The sequence below is a fragment of the Labrus bergylta genome, chromosome 16, assembly GCF_963930695.1.
Source record: "Labrus bergylta chromosome 16, fLabBer1.1, whole genome shotgun sequence".
Classification (NCBI taxonomy): Eukaryota; Metazoa; Chordata; class Actinopteri; order Labriformes; family Labridae; genus Labrus; species Labrus bergylta.
In genome coordinates this window covers 6,154,025-6,171,518 of record NC_089210.1, presented here as the reverse complement: position 1 = coordinate 6,171,518, position 17,494 = coordinate 6,154,025, and the positions used below count along the sequence as shown (strand labels likewise).

The 17,494-nt window shown below is 42.3% G+C and overlaps 1 protein-coding gene across 1 annotated transcript; it reads left to right on the top strand.

The window, feature by feature from the left end:
• The first annotated feature begins 1,309 nt into the window (after positions 1 to 1,309).
• On the top strand, positions 1,310 to 17,415 carry ubald2 (UBA-like domain containing 2). Its single transcript, XM_020646980.3, has 3 exons — positions 1,310 to 1,685; positions 9,063 to 9,119; positions 14,056 to 17,415. The coding sequence occupies exons 1-3, from the start codon at positions 1,566 to 1,568 to the stop codon at positions 14,404 to 14,406; spliced, it is 528 nt and encodes a 175-aa protein (XP_020502636.1). The 5' UTR covers positions 1,310 to 1,565; the 3' UTR covers positions 14,407 to 17,415.
• The last annotated feature ends 79 nt before the right edge of the window (positions 17,416 to 17,494 follow it).

Genomic DNA, 17,494 nt, shown 5'->3' with positions numbered 1-17,494 from the left:
CATTTGTTTGACCTTCTGAGTGACCTTCACCCAAGGCAGCGTTTCATTACTTTATTGTTACCTGACTCCCTTCTGTGCGCCTGTCATAACTACTACAGCCACTAGAGGCTGCTGCCTCACAAGTACCAAATATAAACCGCTTGAACAGATGATCAATATGGGCATCTTTTAGGGAGCAGGGTCGGGCTAATACCTGTAGTATGATGCTATGTATCCCTTTATAACCTTTGATCATTAGTGCAAAAATGGTTTGTCAAGAGAAATAATATTATTTCTTAAATATGCTGTAACATTACACAGGCATTTATTTGGAGTTGTGTCTCTGGCAAAGGCTTGATAGTTAGCCCAGCCTTCACTTTCTTTTAGTTGCTCAACAAACTTTAGAGCATGTTAATAGTTCCTCTCCAGTTGCTGCTTTACTCCACTGTGTTCACTGGCTTTATTTGATTTTTTTATATTTTTAAATGCTGCTTAAATAATGCGTTTGAGAGTATTGATAAGGAACCAATTTGGCTTAAAATATCTTATTTGTCACTTACAGACTAGATTTTAGGTGGAGCTCTACTGCACCGTCTAATTGGCTGAGTACTATAATAATAATAATAATAATAATAATAATAATGTGATATTATGTTTACCAATCCACTTTGTGCAATAACATGTTACACTTCATGTGCACTGTGTGTATGTCTGTGTTACACAGAATATTCTGACTACATTTTGTCAAAACTGCAGCTCAGCAGATCTATTTTTTTTTTTATATTGTGGTATCTATCTATTTTTTTTTGTACATTTCTAATTTTTATTTTTTATTTAAATTGTACTTTGTTCACTTTTTGTTTGCAATCTTTGCTCTTTGCTGCTGTAACAAAGTAAATTTCCCCGTTGTGGGACAAATAAAGGATTATCTTATCTTATCTTACTTGTCATCCATAAAAGGTGAAAATACAATAATATTTACAGTCTATGGATAAGAAACACTGAGGCGGAAACACTACTGGTACACTGTAGTAACTCTAACTCCCGGTAAAGTATTTATTATGTATGTTTCGTTCATTTACACGCCAAACGGATCCGCTAATTGGCTCTCTGAGTCCAGGCGAGCCGTCCAATCAAACGCCTCCGTTGTGTAACGGACATCTACAAACGCTCGTGTACAAATCTTCAGCATTAACCACGGCGGGGTGGAGAGGGTTATCAAGTCATTGTTGTTTCTCTCGACTCCACCCATCGGGAGTGTCTTTGTGCAGCAAACCAAGCGCCACGCAGTGAATTTAAACACGTCTCCGCGATAAGCCAATCAGCGCCTCTGTAGTACTACCTTGGCCCCGACGCCTCCAATCAGGAGCGCCGATGTCTTTGTTGTTGGTGGTGACATGAAAATATTGTTGTTGCTGTTGGAGGCTGCGGACCGAGACTCGGTGGTGGGAGACAGGCAGGCAGGCAGGCAGACAGGCAGGCAGGACGGGGTGTGAAGGTTCCGAGGCGTCGAATAAACTCTATTTTATTCACGACTTTTTTATTTATTTATTTTTTTTAAAAAGAAACGTTTGTGGAAAGCGGTCATGTCTGTGAATATGGACGAACTCAGACATCAAGTCATGATCAACCAGTTTGTTTTGACGGCAGGCTGCGCCGCCGATCAGGCGAAGCAGCTCCTTCAAGCGGCCCACTGGCAGTTTGAGGTGAGTGTCAACGCTGGACTGTGAATTCACTGTGCGCACAAATGGCTTCTTCTTGTTCTTAACTCTCTGTTTAAACAGTGTTTATATATATCTGTGACCTCCCTTTGGCCATTTTCTTTTTGGGGAGGGGGGGGGGGGGGGGGTAGTACTGCCTCGCTACCATGCGCTCTCCCGATAGCTAACAGCAGCTAAGCTAAGCAGCACTGAGGACGTGGTGCTCCAGTCAATGGCCGGTTTTTGTTTACATTCCCACCAACAGGAATCCACTGTGTCATCACCGAGCTAGATGTTGTTAGCCACAGCCGCTGATAGGCTGACCCAGCCTTTTACAGAGCATCAAAAGCTGGACATTTGTTTTATGGTTTAATAGCAAGTCATAGAAAATGATCTTAAACTTTTATGGTGTGACGTGGAGAGATGGTCAGACAAGGCCCGTGTGATAACATGTCCTCATCACAGCAGAGATCACTCACAGATTATAAACTACTGGGGTTTGGCTTCGTCTGAAACACACAAGGTGATAAAAATGAACCCTCCCTGCTAGACGGGTTTTTCACTAATCCCTTAATCACATTTCCTGCATGAGAGGAGACTGGATCAGTCAAACAGTGGGAGAAGAAAACAAAATCTTACTGTGTTATTAATTTGTTTATTTTTGGGAGGGGGGGGAGGAGGGGTGTTTTACATAAAGAGAACAAGAGGCCAATCTCCCTGTTCTCAGAGCTAAATGGTGTGACATTGATCCTGTTCTGCCTCAAGATGAACATCTAATTTTAGCTGATCTTTTACATGCAGGGCTTTCTTGTGCAATAAAGCTGAAATAATGAGTAAATAAAAATGTTCTCCGGGTCTTCGGCTTTGTAGAGTTGGTCTGACAAACTCCACGTTTGTATTCCTTATTATGGAGAGATTAAACCGTACTTAGAGTTATCATTGCAGGGAAATTTGTAGTGTTTGATACATGTATTACTAATAAGTACAAACAGATTTGAACAGCTGTGATACAGGCTGTAATGGATAGTAAATTAGCCCTCACACCATCAAAAGTGCTTGTTTTTGCCCCTAACCAGTTCAGTGCCATTACAAGTGGGTTTCAGTATTCACAAATACACAAGATATTTTACTGGTAAATGTTTAGTTTGAAGTAGGGCTGGGCGATGTGGACCAAAACTCATATCTCGATATTGTTTAGCTGAATGGCGATACTCGATATGTATTTTATTAACAGTGAAAACACATGGAAAAATAAACTACCTGTTTGTGAATTTAAAAAGTAATATTATAAAATAAAAATGTTGCTTTAATACAATAAAAGAGAGAGAGGAGGAGGAGCAGGGTAAAGAGGAACAGACAGTCAGTCATCATCATGAGATGAGAAAAAAGTGACCTGGCACCTCTGTAACGTTATTTTAATGCAACTTAAACTATATCAATAATAACGATGTTGTCTGACCCTATATCTTGTTTGAAAATATATCGATATATCTTAAAAACTCGATATATTGCCCAGCTCTAGTTTGAAGCCAACACAACGGTTAAGAACACACACAGTAAAACAAGACACTGATTAAGGAAGCGTACAATCAGCAACGATGTTCTCTGAGGTCAAATGACTGTTTTTGTCAGTGAAGTCTGGCTGATTTGAAGAGAGTGAAGCAGACACCGTTTATCAAGAAGAAGAACAAAAAATCATCGTACTATGTTTAACATCAGAGTTCTGTTTCTGTCGGGATCCTCTTTAAGAAACATTCTCAGACACAAGAATAACAATCTGAGCCTCCAAACGGTAAAAAGAAGCCATTCTCAGTGAATGTATTTGCTCTGAAAGATTAAACATTGAAGCCATAACATCAGGTTTTTTTCAAGCTGTCTTCCAAGAGAAATTCCAAATATTTTGCTGAGGTTTAACACGGCTTCAATTCCCCTTGAAATCAAGAAAATGGCTGCAGGTTTGAACAAAACTTCAATAAAACATAAAGGGCAAGTCTGGACTTTCTTTTGCCACCTGACTGGTTGATGTAAGAGGAGAATATTCTTAATACAAAATGGCTCCCTTGCTCCAGCATCAGCGTGTTTGTAACGTATATAAAGCCTGGGGAGCAGCTGACTGACACCTGAAGAACTTGTCGCCTCCAGATGGTTCTGCTGCTCAGACCACTCCTCCATCTGCTTTTAGTGACCAATCTGTTGGGCCTGTGTCAGTGTCGGGCCGCAGCCTGGCCAGGTGGTTCATTAGGGGGGTGGAGAGAAGACTTGGCTGAACTCCTCTCAGGCGGTTGTCAATGTTTGAGCAGCTTGATTGAATCTGAAGTGTTGGACTATTTTTTTTTTTTCCCAGCCTTCAAAGACAACAAAGAGGAAAAGCTCAGACATTTGAAATCAAATGCTGCTGGTGATAAAAAAGGACTTTGGTTAATGGACTTTTAGCTACTTGAAAGGTCATTGGTGTGTTGTAAATCCTGGCTCTATTCGTACATAGTTTGGGGTCTAAGCATGACAAATCAGTACAAGAGTTTCCAGTTAATTTAATCAGCCAGCAGCAGTGAAACAGGCTGACATCGCTGATAAATAATCCAGTTGCACAAATTGGCCTTCTCAAAGTACGTCCACTATACGTGCTTGTTTTTGCCGCTGACAGTCAGAATTGAGAAATGTAATGACTGTTAGATTAAAACAAGTCATTTATGAGTCATATTATTAAAACCAGTTTGATATGACTGGATATTACCTGAAGGCAGGGTTCTGCAGAGGCATAGATAACATCATCGAGTGAAAAAAGTGTTTATTAGAAAGAAAACTTTCACAAATGTTGTTCTGTTATCGATATTTCAGGTGAAACATCCTTTGCTTAAATCCTCTCAACTGTGTACATTTAGCACTTTTCTTAATGACCTAATGTTTGACCCAAAACAACCAAACAATTATTTCCGATAATAACCAGAAAAAGTTATCGGTATTGAGACTGATAATAACTTTACTGCGGCCCCTTTTCATGGAAAATAACTGTTGCTGAAATGTTTTAATGATTGGAAACATCCAGTCTGTGTTTTTGTCCAAGACATGGACCCTGAGATTAATCCCTACCGACCCATAACCACAGATCCATTTATTTTTTTGGGAAGAGAAAACAAGTTCAACCTCTCTTTCTAGATTTTATTTATGGCTTGCAGTTTTCATATTGCGACAACTTCCCCAAAGTTAATTTTCACCACACCCAAATACTACAGAAACCAGAAGAAAAGAACAGGATACTGTGTTTTACACAAATAAAGGATGTATGAAAGCATATCATGGGGAAAAAACTGGAAATTTATTAATATTCTCTCAATGGACTTAAGTGTACTGTGATTGGCTAATAATATCAGCTCTGATGTGTCTGTGTGTGTCTGTGGTTAGGGAGAATAGGGTTGGTTGTGTTTTGTCTCCTCTCTTTGTGAGTGTGAACGTAGTAAACAGCCTGTTATTCATTTCCGTCGGACAGCAGTGGCCTGATTTCTTTCTGCTCTCTGGCTCGGGCTGCGAGCCGAGGCCAAAGGCGTCTCCTGAACTCAGTTCAGCAGTTACCCAGAGGCCTGTCACCCCATTCTAGGAAGACTTCAGAATGAATTTCACTTTTTGTTTAGTTATCACGGGGTTTGAAGAGTGACGACAGGACGATGGTGGTTTTTAGTGTCAGTGAGAAATCTGCTTTGTCGGCTGAGAACAATAGAAACGGTACTGTATCTAAACGGGGGTAGAGATTAGCAGGACAATTAAATATAATATGCAACAATGGCCCAGTGATTCTACAATAATAAATAGATACATTACAGTAGAATATCTGATGAGAGAGTACAAAGTTCCCCTTTTTAAAGATGACAGAATGCCACACTTACCATGCTTCATTTCTCAACTTCTTCTTTATTTTTGCTTTCTGACATTGACCTCGGTGTCTTCTTCTTCTTACCCTGCTGTCAACTTTGTTGGCCAACTAACTTGTGTGTGTGTGTTTAATTTGTTTCTTTAACGTGGCCCTAATACTCTTTCCTGTGATTCTAACTGTAACAAGAATATATTTAACTTTACGTTCGATTATTTGACAAACTAATATAAAAAAGATACTTCAAATTGCACCATGTCTAAAGTAGTCGACTAATCAGAAATATATTCAGTAATTCATTTTTACATCCGTTTAAGTTCCTTAAATCTACATAGTTTACTCTTTGCAGCTCTTGCACTTAATGTACAACGTGGTGAGTTAAAACACTTCCTTCATTTATGAATAACTACAAAACTATGTCTTCTCTAAGCTGCATTGTTTTGTCTCTGAGTTGTTACGTAACTTCAGAGGAAATGAACCATCCCTTGTAAAAACACGTCCTGTTAAGAGTCCTATGTTCACAGCACCAGGAAATGTTTAGTGACACTGTGACATCAGTGAGTGACGTTCACCAGACCTGCTTCTCAAAACTCGACTGAGACGAGACAAAGGAGTGAGGAGGTAACAACAGCAGCTCGGCAGCACTTTCTCACTTTGATATGTGTGTCACGTTGTACGCCCCACATTCCTGCACTGCTGCTGCTGTTGTCAAACAACCAGAGTGTGTGTGGGACGGGGTGGTGGGGGTGGGACCCACACATTCATTGAAGTGTTGGCATTAAGAGGCCTCCTCTGAGGGGGGGAGGAAACGAAATGAGGGTTTCGCTGAGCAGTAAAACAAGCTCACACTCTTATCTGATACTTTCTGTCCTGCTGTAAAAACATTACGAGCTTGTTCACTTCACGCTGCTCTGCTGAGCTTTCACTGATGTCCAAATAACCAGACGCGTCCTTGATCACGAAGTAGAAACAAGCCACATATTTACTCTTTACTGCTTTATCTCAGAACATTTAAAAATATTTGAGAAATTGAGCAAGGATGGGTGACATCTTTGTTTGGATTAGGAAACAGGACACATCTTAGCAGTATCTCGTTATTGTGCTGGAGAATCATTTTCTCCAGACGGCTCAAAGTGTCGTTTGTTTGTCGAGCCACAGCAGCAGGAAGAAGTTAATCAATGCAGCTATTCAGTTTAGTTTTTTTTTTTGTAGGCCTGTTCACTACTTTGGTTCATGAAGCCAACCAACGTGGGGATTGCTGGTCTCAGTGTCTAAGTAGCTTTAGTGTGTGAATGTTAAATGTGTTTCTGTTTTAGTTGGATTGGTCAAACTCATACATACGCTCCAACTAAAACAGGGCCTGCTCACTTTTAGTAGGAAGAACGTCGTCTCTCTCGTTCCAACTTGGGTTTTTTTGGTGGTGTGAGCCCTGGAAACGCACGATTGTAAACGCTGACCCCTAATTTCCACCTCCTCTGTGTGTGCACCGCGGTCCAGAGAACTGCAAGACAACGTGAGAATTGAGAGAAAACCGTGCTGCTGGCGTGCTCCTCAGACGGACCACGGCGCTCGAGGCAGAGAACCGGCGGTGCAGTGCGCGGAGCTGACGGACCGCAGCGTTGCACGCAGTATGTGGAAATTGGGGGGTAACGACATCTTTGGCCACATGCGTAAACTAGGATGTGGTATAAATGAATGTGTGCTTTACTGTAAGTAGCTTGAATGCAGGTGTTACTGTGTTCAAACAAAACACTGAGATCAAATCTATCAAAGGACGATAACAAGTTAATGCAAATGTTCATCCACACAGTGAAAGTTCAAATGTTACAGTTTGATCTTAAATCTTTTGTGTACTGAACACTTTGAGTCTACCCTGAAGGTGAGGGTCTGCAGAGTTCTTCGCTGACTCCCGTTGAGCCAGAGTGAGTGTCATAACCCTGTGTGGATGTTATTCTGGCTGGAAAGTGAAGGTGAAAAATGAGTTTGAAGCTGATTAAGTGGCTTCAAACTGGTTTTGTGCCAGCACCTTTTTATTAGTTGGAGACATGACGACGCTCAGTGTTTTCCGCGATGCACATGAATCACTCTACAGTCACATTCAGAGAATGTTTTGTTTTGGCTGCTTTGGTTATCGGCCTTTTGTTTCCATCTCTCAGAGGTCACAGGGTGTGCTTTTTTTTTTGCCCCCCCCCCCGCCGCCCCGTCCTTGGCTGTGTTCACAACAAAGGGGGAACTCAAACAAGAAGCCAACTCATTTCCTTGTTTGTGCAGCGAGGCAGCCACGCCACGCTGTTTACATTTTTTACAGCCGCTCGGTTTCTCTCAGTCAGTCAGCTATTTTAAATCTCCTGCGACAGAGACTCGGAGCTGTCAGGGTGCTAAGGACGACTATTTATGTCGCAGTTTTCGAAGAATATTTTGTGACTGTTAGGTTAGAAAATACATGAACATGTCCATTTGCCTTTTCGAGGTATAAACCAAAGAAAATAACGATCTCAAAGCTCCATTAAAAAAAATGACACAAGCTTATTGACAAGCTGATTATTTACCTCCAATCCACTTTGATCAAACTGCTTAAACTCAATCTGTATGGAAGAAAACTGTATGGCCGACCGATGGGTGATTCTGGGGGCCGATACCGATATATTGGCTGATATCTTTCTTAGATTGATCTTTGACCTTTAGAAATAGATCTACACATGCATTGTGTTGATCCCTTAAATACAGATATCAAACGCTTGTGGAAAAGATATGTAATGAAGACAAGATGGTCACTCAACTGGAAAGTAACTTCACATATGTGACACCGCTTGACAAGAGCGATAATGCTTTTTGTAATCTATGAAGAACCCTCTGCTGGTGAAAGAGAACCGCTAGTTTAATACAGTATTATTCAAATGAAATGCTATTTGACTGGTAAATAAATCTAGTAATATCGGCACATATCAGAGACAAAATTAGGTTATACAGAGAGTAACTTGATATGCTATCATCGGCTGATATTATCGGTCGGGCTCTATAAGGATGGCGTCCTTCAAATTTGAAAAAAGCAACAAAACACTGATGTATGTTTGAAAGAATCCCCAAATGAGTGTGTCAGTTAGGTCGTAGCTGATTTGAAATGGCCTCTTGGTGGTCAAGGGACCCTGTTTTAGATCCCAGTGTGGAGATAATAGTTTGAAACCCCCCCAGCTCACATGACCAGTTGTGTTGGCTGACCTGCGGCCCGACCATAAAGTTGGGGGGGGGGGGGGGGGGGGGGGGGGGATGGGTCAGCTCCTCCTCTCTGTGGTCAAAGGCAGACGGAGGAAAAATTTGACTCCTATACTTCCTTATGTTTTTAAATCTAAATAAATCACATGATTAAACACAATCTCTCTCTCTCTCTCTCTCTCTCTCTCTCTCTCTCTCTCTCTCTCTCTCTCTCTCTCTGTCTCTCTCTCTGTCTCTCTCTCTCTCTCTGTCTCTCTCTCTGTCTCGCTCTCTCTCTCTCTCTCTCTCTCTGTCTCTGTCTGCAGACGGCCTTAAGCTCCTTCTTCCAGGAGGCCAACATCCCCAGTCACCACCACCAGATGGTAAGTGCATTTGGTTCCTCTAGAAAAAAGAAAAAAAAAATGTATTAGACTTAAGACATGTGTGGCTGAGTGGAGGCTGACAGACTGAATCCCTTGAGCTGGGCGGAGGGGTGCATGCACCCACTGACCTACTGGGCTGAACGCTGAGTTTCAGACACACAGCTGGGATTCATGCACCACCAGGAATATCAGCAAGTTCAGCTATTTCTACACGAGGAAAGAAAAACAGATGCAGATGCTCAAAAGCCCGTCTAGTTTTCTGTTTTTTTTTTTTTTGTTGTTGAACGCTCTATATTCCCACACCCCATGAACCACCCACAGCTTCTTTCTGTCTGTTATCAATCAATCATTTTGTATAGAGCCAATTCATAACGAGTGTTTCCTCGAGACGCTTTACAAAAAAAAGCATACGGGATGATGATATGTAGGAAGGATTTCTCCTCGTGTTCCTGTTGTCCACACTTCCTTGCCGCTGAGGTGGTCGGAGGTCGGAGGTCGGACCACCTAGACACAGCGTCCTCAACAGAGCGCTGCCAATGTGACTCACTGCGTCACAACGCCATGCCTCACGGTGGAGCTTATGAAGTGAAGGAGGGAAATGTAAGAGGAGTCTTGACTGCCCAAAAAAGGAAGTTGAGAGCAGGGTAAAAGGTAAAGAAGAAGACAACAGGATGATGTCAGAGATTACAGGGTGAAGTGTGATAGAAGGTGAAACTTTTTAGGGGCCTTTTATAGTCTTCAGTATCAGAAATGATCGTTGTTGTGGGCTGCGTGTCTTATCATATCATATTTACCCGGCAATCTCCACTCCGACTTTATGATCACTGGAAACTCTTCACAGTTTGATCCCACACACGGCGAGCGTGTCCTCCTCTGACTTCACTTATTTTTAAGTGTCCATCTGCTATAGCAGGGCGTGTGCTGACATGATCGCCGTTAAATATCTAATTGCAACCCTGTAAGACAATAATTACAGACTCATGAGGAGGATTCACTTCACAAAACTGAAAGAATAATTGTTCTGTTGCTGTGCAGACTTGTGTCATCGTACACACACACACACACTCACACACACAGAGCTGTCTGTGTCCTTGGCTCGTTGCTGCTTATGCAATCCTGTTTCTTAACTGTGCGTGTCTGAAAACTCTTAACCAACCACGCTGCATCCTGGGATCTGTCCCATCCTGATCACGCAGCAGCCGCATGTCGACATAGCCAGTGGTTTTTAGCCAGCGTGACCTCCTCGGGCTGCTCTTGTGTTGGTAAAGAAAAAAAAGGCCTCCCTGTGTTTCTGCGTGAAGCTTGTTGGAGCTTGAAAGAAGCAAGGGGAGTGTGTGTGTGTGTGTGTGTGTGTGTGTGTGTGTGTGTGTGTGTGTGTGTGTGTGTGTGAGAGAGAGAGAGAGAGAGAGAGAGAGAGAGAGGCGGTGGCTAGGCTTTGTTATTATTTTGGGTGCAGCGCGGTGACATCATTCCCTTCAAGGCCTCGCAGTGTGTGTGTGTGTGTGTGTGTGTGTGTGTGTGTGTGTGTAGGTCTGAAAGAGGGAGGGGAGCAACCATACACAAGAGCCATTCCATCCCCCCCTCCTCCTTAAACTGTCCCAACATGGCTCCGGGGATCTTCATGGAGCCATGTTGGGACAGCATGGAGGAGAAGGAAGTGAGTGTAGCAGCAAGAAAAAGCTCTCAATTAAATACTCAGAACAAGTTAGTCACTGCTTTCTGCTCTGCCACAAAGACAGAGAGAGAGGAGGGGTCTGAAAAAAACAAACAAAAAACTCACCCAGAGAAGTTTGTATTAAACAGCACCAGGAATGAACTGTTTGAGGAAAGACTGAAGAGAGTTGAGTCTGGTTTGTTGTGGTGGAATCATAGACGGTGATCAAGGAGTGGATGTTGTCACGGTGACATTATTTACTGGTCATTTTAAAACCTTAATTTAGGTATTTTGGCTGTTAGGGCTGTTCCTAGGCGACTAATTCCCATGTTAAATTGAGACTAACGGACTAGTCTAAAGGTAAACACGCAGAAAACAGTTAAATTTAGCATAATTAATTTAAAATAGTCTAAAACTTCCCTTCACATTACATTAATTCATGTCATAAACAACGCCCCCACAAGGAGTCATGAAGTAGTGACAAGGTGAGTCAAATTGTAGCACACTAGTTGGGACAACAATAGATGGCCGTGTTTATATTTGTTTAATATCAGAATAATGTGAAAAACATCATTTGGGTGCTTATTTCATACAACCAGAAATGTCTGCAGGTCACCTTGGTAGAAACTTGAAAGGTAACTGCGCCCTGACACCATTATTTTCAGATTATTCACCACGATTTTAGGAACAAGATTGAGCCGATTAAACTGAGGTCGACTTCTTGTGAGCGGCCTGTAGCTTTAACACAAACAAAGATGAAGAGATAATATGAAGAGATAAACACTACAAATAAACAGAAACCGATGATGACGCCTTGAATGAAGTGCGAGTCGTTATTTTTTTTTTGGGTTGATCCAGGCTCTGACAACATTGTGACTCAAGTGGAGAACCGGTTCTGTGGCATGTTGGGAGTTGATGCGTGAGGGTCATGTGTTTTACTGTGTTATGTGTGTGTTTGGTACACGTCGTTCTCTCCCCGTGGCCTGACAAACGCTCATGAGAGGTGTTATTGTTTGTAAGGCACACAGAGATCCAGCCAGAACACCGGCGCTCCCCGAGGAGCCGAGCAAGCCCTGAGACATAAACGTCCCTGTTCACTCGAATCCTCAGTGAGTCACGTGTTGATGTCGCAGACGGCATGTCGGTGAAGTTGTGATAATTTCACAAACGGTGTCAATCACATCCGGTATGAGAGTTTGCTTTAGTTGCTGTTTTATAATCACAAAAGATTCAAACATATTCCCTATTTTTTTGTTTTTCTGCACTTCTTAATTTATCCCTTATATTCATTCAATAAGAAAATATATATATATTTTTTAAATCAAACTTATTACAAAGAATCACAAGCAGACAGTCACAATATGAACAGAATCAGGACGGCTGAATAAATAGAGATGCATTTACTGCACTAAATAAATAAAAGCAGTTCTTGTCTCTTAGCGTGGTGCAGATGTAGTTAAAAAAAAAAAAGCTTTTTGGGGGTTTATTGAGGACTCGGGAGGGACATGTTGCAAAAGCAGTTATTATGTAAAACCTTGAAGAACGGCAGAGACAGAAACGGACTCACAGCTAAATGTGATGTCTTTAATATTTAATCATCTACTGCAACACTGAACAGAGTGATCAAACACAACTTTTTTATTAAAACTTCATTTTGAATGTGAAATTATAAAACAAGACCTCACTCTGGTCCAAACAGACATCCATGTTATTCCTAAGACTCCATCTTGGACTTGAGGAAACTGCTTTTAGACATTTTTCAGTCAACTTTTCACAAACCAAACAACGAATCGGTGTGAAGATGAATTGATGATGAATAACTGTCCATAGTTGAAGCTCTATAAGCGAACACAAAGTGCAGAAGGTCGACTAGTGGGTCTGAATTAGTGTTTTTGATGTGAACAGAAACTGGTGACACGTGTGTGTTTGTGTTTGTGTGTGTGTGTGTGTTTTTGTGGTTGTTTGTGCAAATGTCTGAATGTGTTTGGTGTAAATATAGCAAACCTCCTGTTGCACAGCTGAGAGGGCACCCCACCCAACCCCTTCCCACCCATCCTCTATTTCTGCCTGCTACCTGATCTGTGCGTGTGTGTGTGTGTGTGCGTGTGCGTGTGCGTGTGCGTGTGCGTTCTCACTGAAGACTTTTGGCATTTAGCAGTGTATCACAGCTCCTCAGTCTGATCAAGGCCACACTGTTTTGAACCTTCTCCATGTTAACAAATGAATCCTACTCCTCAGTAGTTTCATGTCACAAACCTTTAGTTAAATAAAGTTTCCTGATTTAACAGAGGAGACATCTGAGCCGATGATCAGTAAACAAGCCTGAGCTGTTACACACCAATCTTAGATATTTGACCCTCCCATGTATTTATTATTTAGATTTATTTTGGGGGCTTTTATGAACAGTGGATATAGAATGACATGCAGGACGTGCCTCAGGCTTTGAGGACGATCGCCCCCCGCGTATGTGGCAAGACCTAACCGCTAGCCCATGGGCGCCCCGGATATTTGACTCTTTTTAGAGACTTGATTTTGCAGACATGTTTAAATTGATACTCGGCGTGTTTTGAAATGTGATACCTGGTCACGTCACAGGATTTCTCAACCAGGGCCGAGTTCCTGGAAGAGTGAAGAAGGAGTAAAGACGAGTTCAGTTCAGTTCTTGATTTAGGGTCAAGCGGATAAATAAAGAAGGAGAAGTCCTGAGTGAAGCTCTGCCTCAGTTCTGTTTATGTTTACACTGAACTGGTTTGATTGATACACACACACACACACACACACACCCTACACACCCTGAGGCAAGCGTTTGGCCTACACATGAACTCTCGGCGCTCATAGTTGTGTTTGTAAATCATTTAAACTTGCATATCCCCCTCTGTTCATTCGTTTAATATGTCCAGCTCTTTGCAGCAAGTGATTCAGAGTCCGATAACTTTCCGAATGTTGAGTTTGTACAGAAAATGTCTCACAGGTCACATTTCTTCTTCTTTGAATTACCTTCTCTTTTGAATTCTGTATCAGTTGTACATACTCTACAGCAGCTTGGGCTTTAATTGGCTCAAATCTGGCATCATGGTTCAATGGTTACAATTCAATATACTGTGATACCATTATCTATGGAAGCCCAAAGTGGACACTTTATACACTATATATGTTTTTTTTGTGTTTGACAAAATGGTAATTTCCCAGTTTCCTTCAAGTTTTGATTTATTTATCTCGTAGAGTGTAGGAAAACCATAAAGTGGTTCTTGCTGTTAACTTCTCTCTCTCTCTCTTCCTCAGATGTGTACTCCCCGAAACACTCCCGCCACGCCGCCGAACTTCCCGGACGCCATCACCATGTTCTCCAAGCTGCGGGCGTCGGACTGCAGCTCCAGCGGGCCCTCCCAGGTCTCGATGGCGGGCTCTCCCCCGGCTGCCTCCTCCACGTCAGGTTTCGGCTCCTTCTGGGCCTCCTCGCCGCCCAGCCACCAGCCCGCGTGGCTGCCGCCGTCGTCGCCCACGGGCCACCACATGCACCATCACCACTACCACCACCATCACATGCAACAGACTCCCATGTGGCCGCCCGTCTCTCAGCCCAGCGGCGCCCAGCAGCCCCCCGTTGTGTCGGCTCTCCACGGCCAAAGATGAGACTGAGCGTTGGGCTGCAGGGAGGGGGGGGCCGGACGGGGCGGGACGGGGCGAAGGGGGGCTGGTCGCTGGTTCAAGTGTAGCTGAATGAATCTGTTTTATTGCATATGGGGAGTCTGGGGTTCGTATGTGAAATGAGAGGACATTGAAAAAGACAGAGACTCGCTGGCTTCCTCTCTTGTTTTTCTTTTTTTCTAAAGTGAAGACGAGCAGTTTGGACTCTTTCCCTCTCTGCCTTCATCACACGTCAGCAAACCACGAACAGGAAAACTTTCTATTGTCACCAAAAGGAAACGTGCCCAGCACTCACCGAGGAGAGGAGCCTCGTTAACCAATCAGACTGCTTTGTGATCTTTTTCTTCTTCTGAGAAACGTTTGTTTTCACGGGGCGGTGGGGGGGAGGAGGAAGTCGGCAATAACCAGCAGATAAAAGAGACGCTCAGGCGTGAAATTGCTCAGACAAAGTTTTTTCTTTCAGTCGGATACGGGACGGGAACAGATCGAAGGAGGATCATCGACGCTGTAGCCAGAAAGCGGAGCCATCAAACGCCTCACACAGGAGAAATTCACCGAGACGGAGGCTCTGACCGCAGGTGTTACTTTACAAACAGCAACAAACAAAAACAAACAAAAACAAACAAAAACACTCCTAATGTTGGTTTATGACACTTCCAACTGATCTCAAGGTATCTCCAGGATCTCTTAAACGAATATGGCTGCTGGATAGGACGTCACTGTATCATCTGCTTCTATTAGTATGAGATGACATTAGGTTTTTAGAATGAATTATTCTTTTTAAAAAGGCAGTTACTGTCTTTTTTAAAAAAAAATTTTTAACAAAATTAATGATAACTTAGCGATAGGGCAGAAATATCCAATAAATGATTTCCTTTTTAAACACATGAAGAGAGCGATGTCTGAAACTTCAGAGTGGATTTCAGGATCATTAACAATTTCATTTTTTATTTTTTTTACTCAGATCATTTTATTCGACAGTCCTCATGTTGTGGATGAAAAAGTGACTCGGCTAACACTGACCTCATGCCTAACGATACTGAAACAGACTTGTTGTTTCCGACAACCTGAAAAGAAATTCAATCGAATGTATTTCCAGACGGTTTGAAGAGCGTCTAAGAAGTCTGTGAATACCTTGAGAACAGCAGGAAGTATTTTAACCCTGACATATTTATCAAGTGAATTTATGAGCACAGACCGGTGTTTGGTTGGACGGACGCTTAAGAATGTGAAGTGAGGATGTGATGGATGACTTTAGAAGACGTTTGCAATAATTTGGTTATTTGAAAGACTGTAATAATGAACTGATTTTGCCTGGAGACTTTTTATGTGAGAGACGCCGCCGTGTTCACTCAGCAGGAGGAGTCTTTCATGGTCCTGATCACTCCAGCGAAGAGCCAAGGATTGATCTTCTGCTCAGTTTGACATTAAGAGGCAGGTTTTTGTAAATACAAACTGCAGAAAATTGATGAACTCACAACAACAAAAACATGCATCTTGATCAGAGAGTGTCGGGATGCATTAGCCTCGTCTGTGTCTGTGGAGGAGGGGACTCGAGGCCAACTCAGTGATTTTCCACACAACCTGTCAAGACACTCAACCACTCCTACCTCTGTGTGTCTGAATGTATTCTCTGCTGCACACACAGACCGGAGCAGAGGGGTCTAAAGACTCAACAGCAGAACTTGCAAAAATGATTGTTCAAAACCACCACCACCACCACCGAAAAAAACAACAACCCTCGATGTCCTCTCCACACGTTGATTAGTCTCATGTTTACACGCTCACTTCAACATTAAGAGGAGGTTGTGTTCGTCAGGGTGCGATGGATGCAGAGAGAGAGAAGATGTGGGTTTTTGCAGACAATCAAACCGTTCTCTTCCGTTTGGATTTTACTGGCCCGCTCTTCCTTCTCACACCGGCTCACTTCAAAGTTGTCATTATGTGTTCTGATCCAATCCAGCAGCCTCATGAAAAATAGATTTGAATATCTGATGCAGGAATTTAACAAACATGATCTCATGATGTAAAGTGTGAGACAGGGTCCGAAGTTAAGGCCATGTTAACTCGCCGCCGCTCTCTGATTTAAAGGGCCACGCCTTTTGTTTTTGCAAGTTGAATGACTAGAATACTTTAACGTTTTTTCAACCACCCAAATTGCAAGATATTTAGATTGTTTTTTTGTTTTTTTTTCAGGCTTTTGGAGCTTGAGGGTGAGTCAGTTTAAGTCTTCACTACCTCAGCGACGTGACTCATCAGTTACATGTTTGTCTGAAACATGAGACAGCAGTGAAAGTACTCTAATTAAGTCGCCACCAAAAGCACCGATGTTTACTTAAACTATTGTGTTTTTCGTTGCTGTGGTATCGATACCATTTGATTCTTCGGATCAGGTCGGGGTTATCAATTCCCGTATTAGAAACAAAGCAGCATGGAAAGAAAGAGTAAACATTATAAACCGAGCAAAAAGCTCCGGTGTGGCTCCTTTAAATCAGAAAACGAGTGTGATGAAATGAGACTTTTCTATTGCAGTGTCCTGAGGGTGGAACTTTCCTTTGAGTTTGCAGACAAGTTGAGACAAATGTTAGAAATGCGCAGAACACCTTCCAGGTTTGTTTTGGATCTGTTCTCTGCTGTGTGGGTATAACAAGCACGCTTCCTGTCGACTGGATTACAGGCTCTGCTTTGAAAAATGAGAGATATGTTGCTTTTTAAAAAAAAAAAATTGTTTTATAACCAGACTTTTAACATCTTACAACTACAGATGATGTGTCTCCGCCATCCATGAGGTTTTTAAAAAGCGGTTAATGTTTTCTTTTTTCAAACCTCCCATTCAACACTTACTTTGCTCTGACACGTGGATGACGGTCTCTCTCTTTCTCCGAAATTCTCTCTGTTCACTATTTTATAGAGATTTCTTTTCAGTACTTTGTGTTCATTTCCTCTGTTGAAATTTGTATTTATATGTTTAATAAAACAATGTATGATCTGCTACTCCCTGTGGGCGCATCTCTGTCGGCTGCATCATCACTATTGATTTGTTTTTTTGTGCACATGTCCACACACGCCCGTG

Bases quoted from the DNA above. Each gene is read 5' to 3' on its own strand.
- ubald2 (XM_020646980.3), top strand. From the start codon at position 1,566: ATGTCTGTGAATATGGACGAACTCAGACATCAAGTCATGATCAACCAG. The intron at 1,686-9,062 runs GTGAGTGTCAAC...CTCTGTCTGCAG, and splicing joins CGGCCCACTGGCAGTTTGAG to ACGGCCTTAAGCTCCTTCTT. The intron at 9,120-14,055 runs GTAAGTGCATTT...TCTCTTCCTCAG, and splicing joins CCAGTCACCACCACCAGATG to ATGTGTACTCCCCGAAACAC.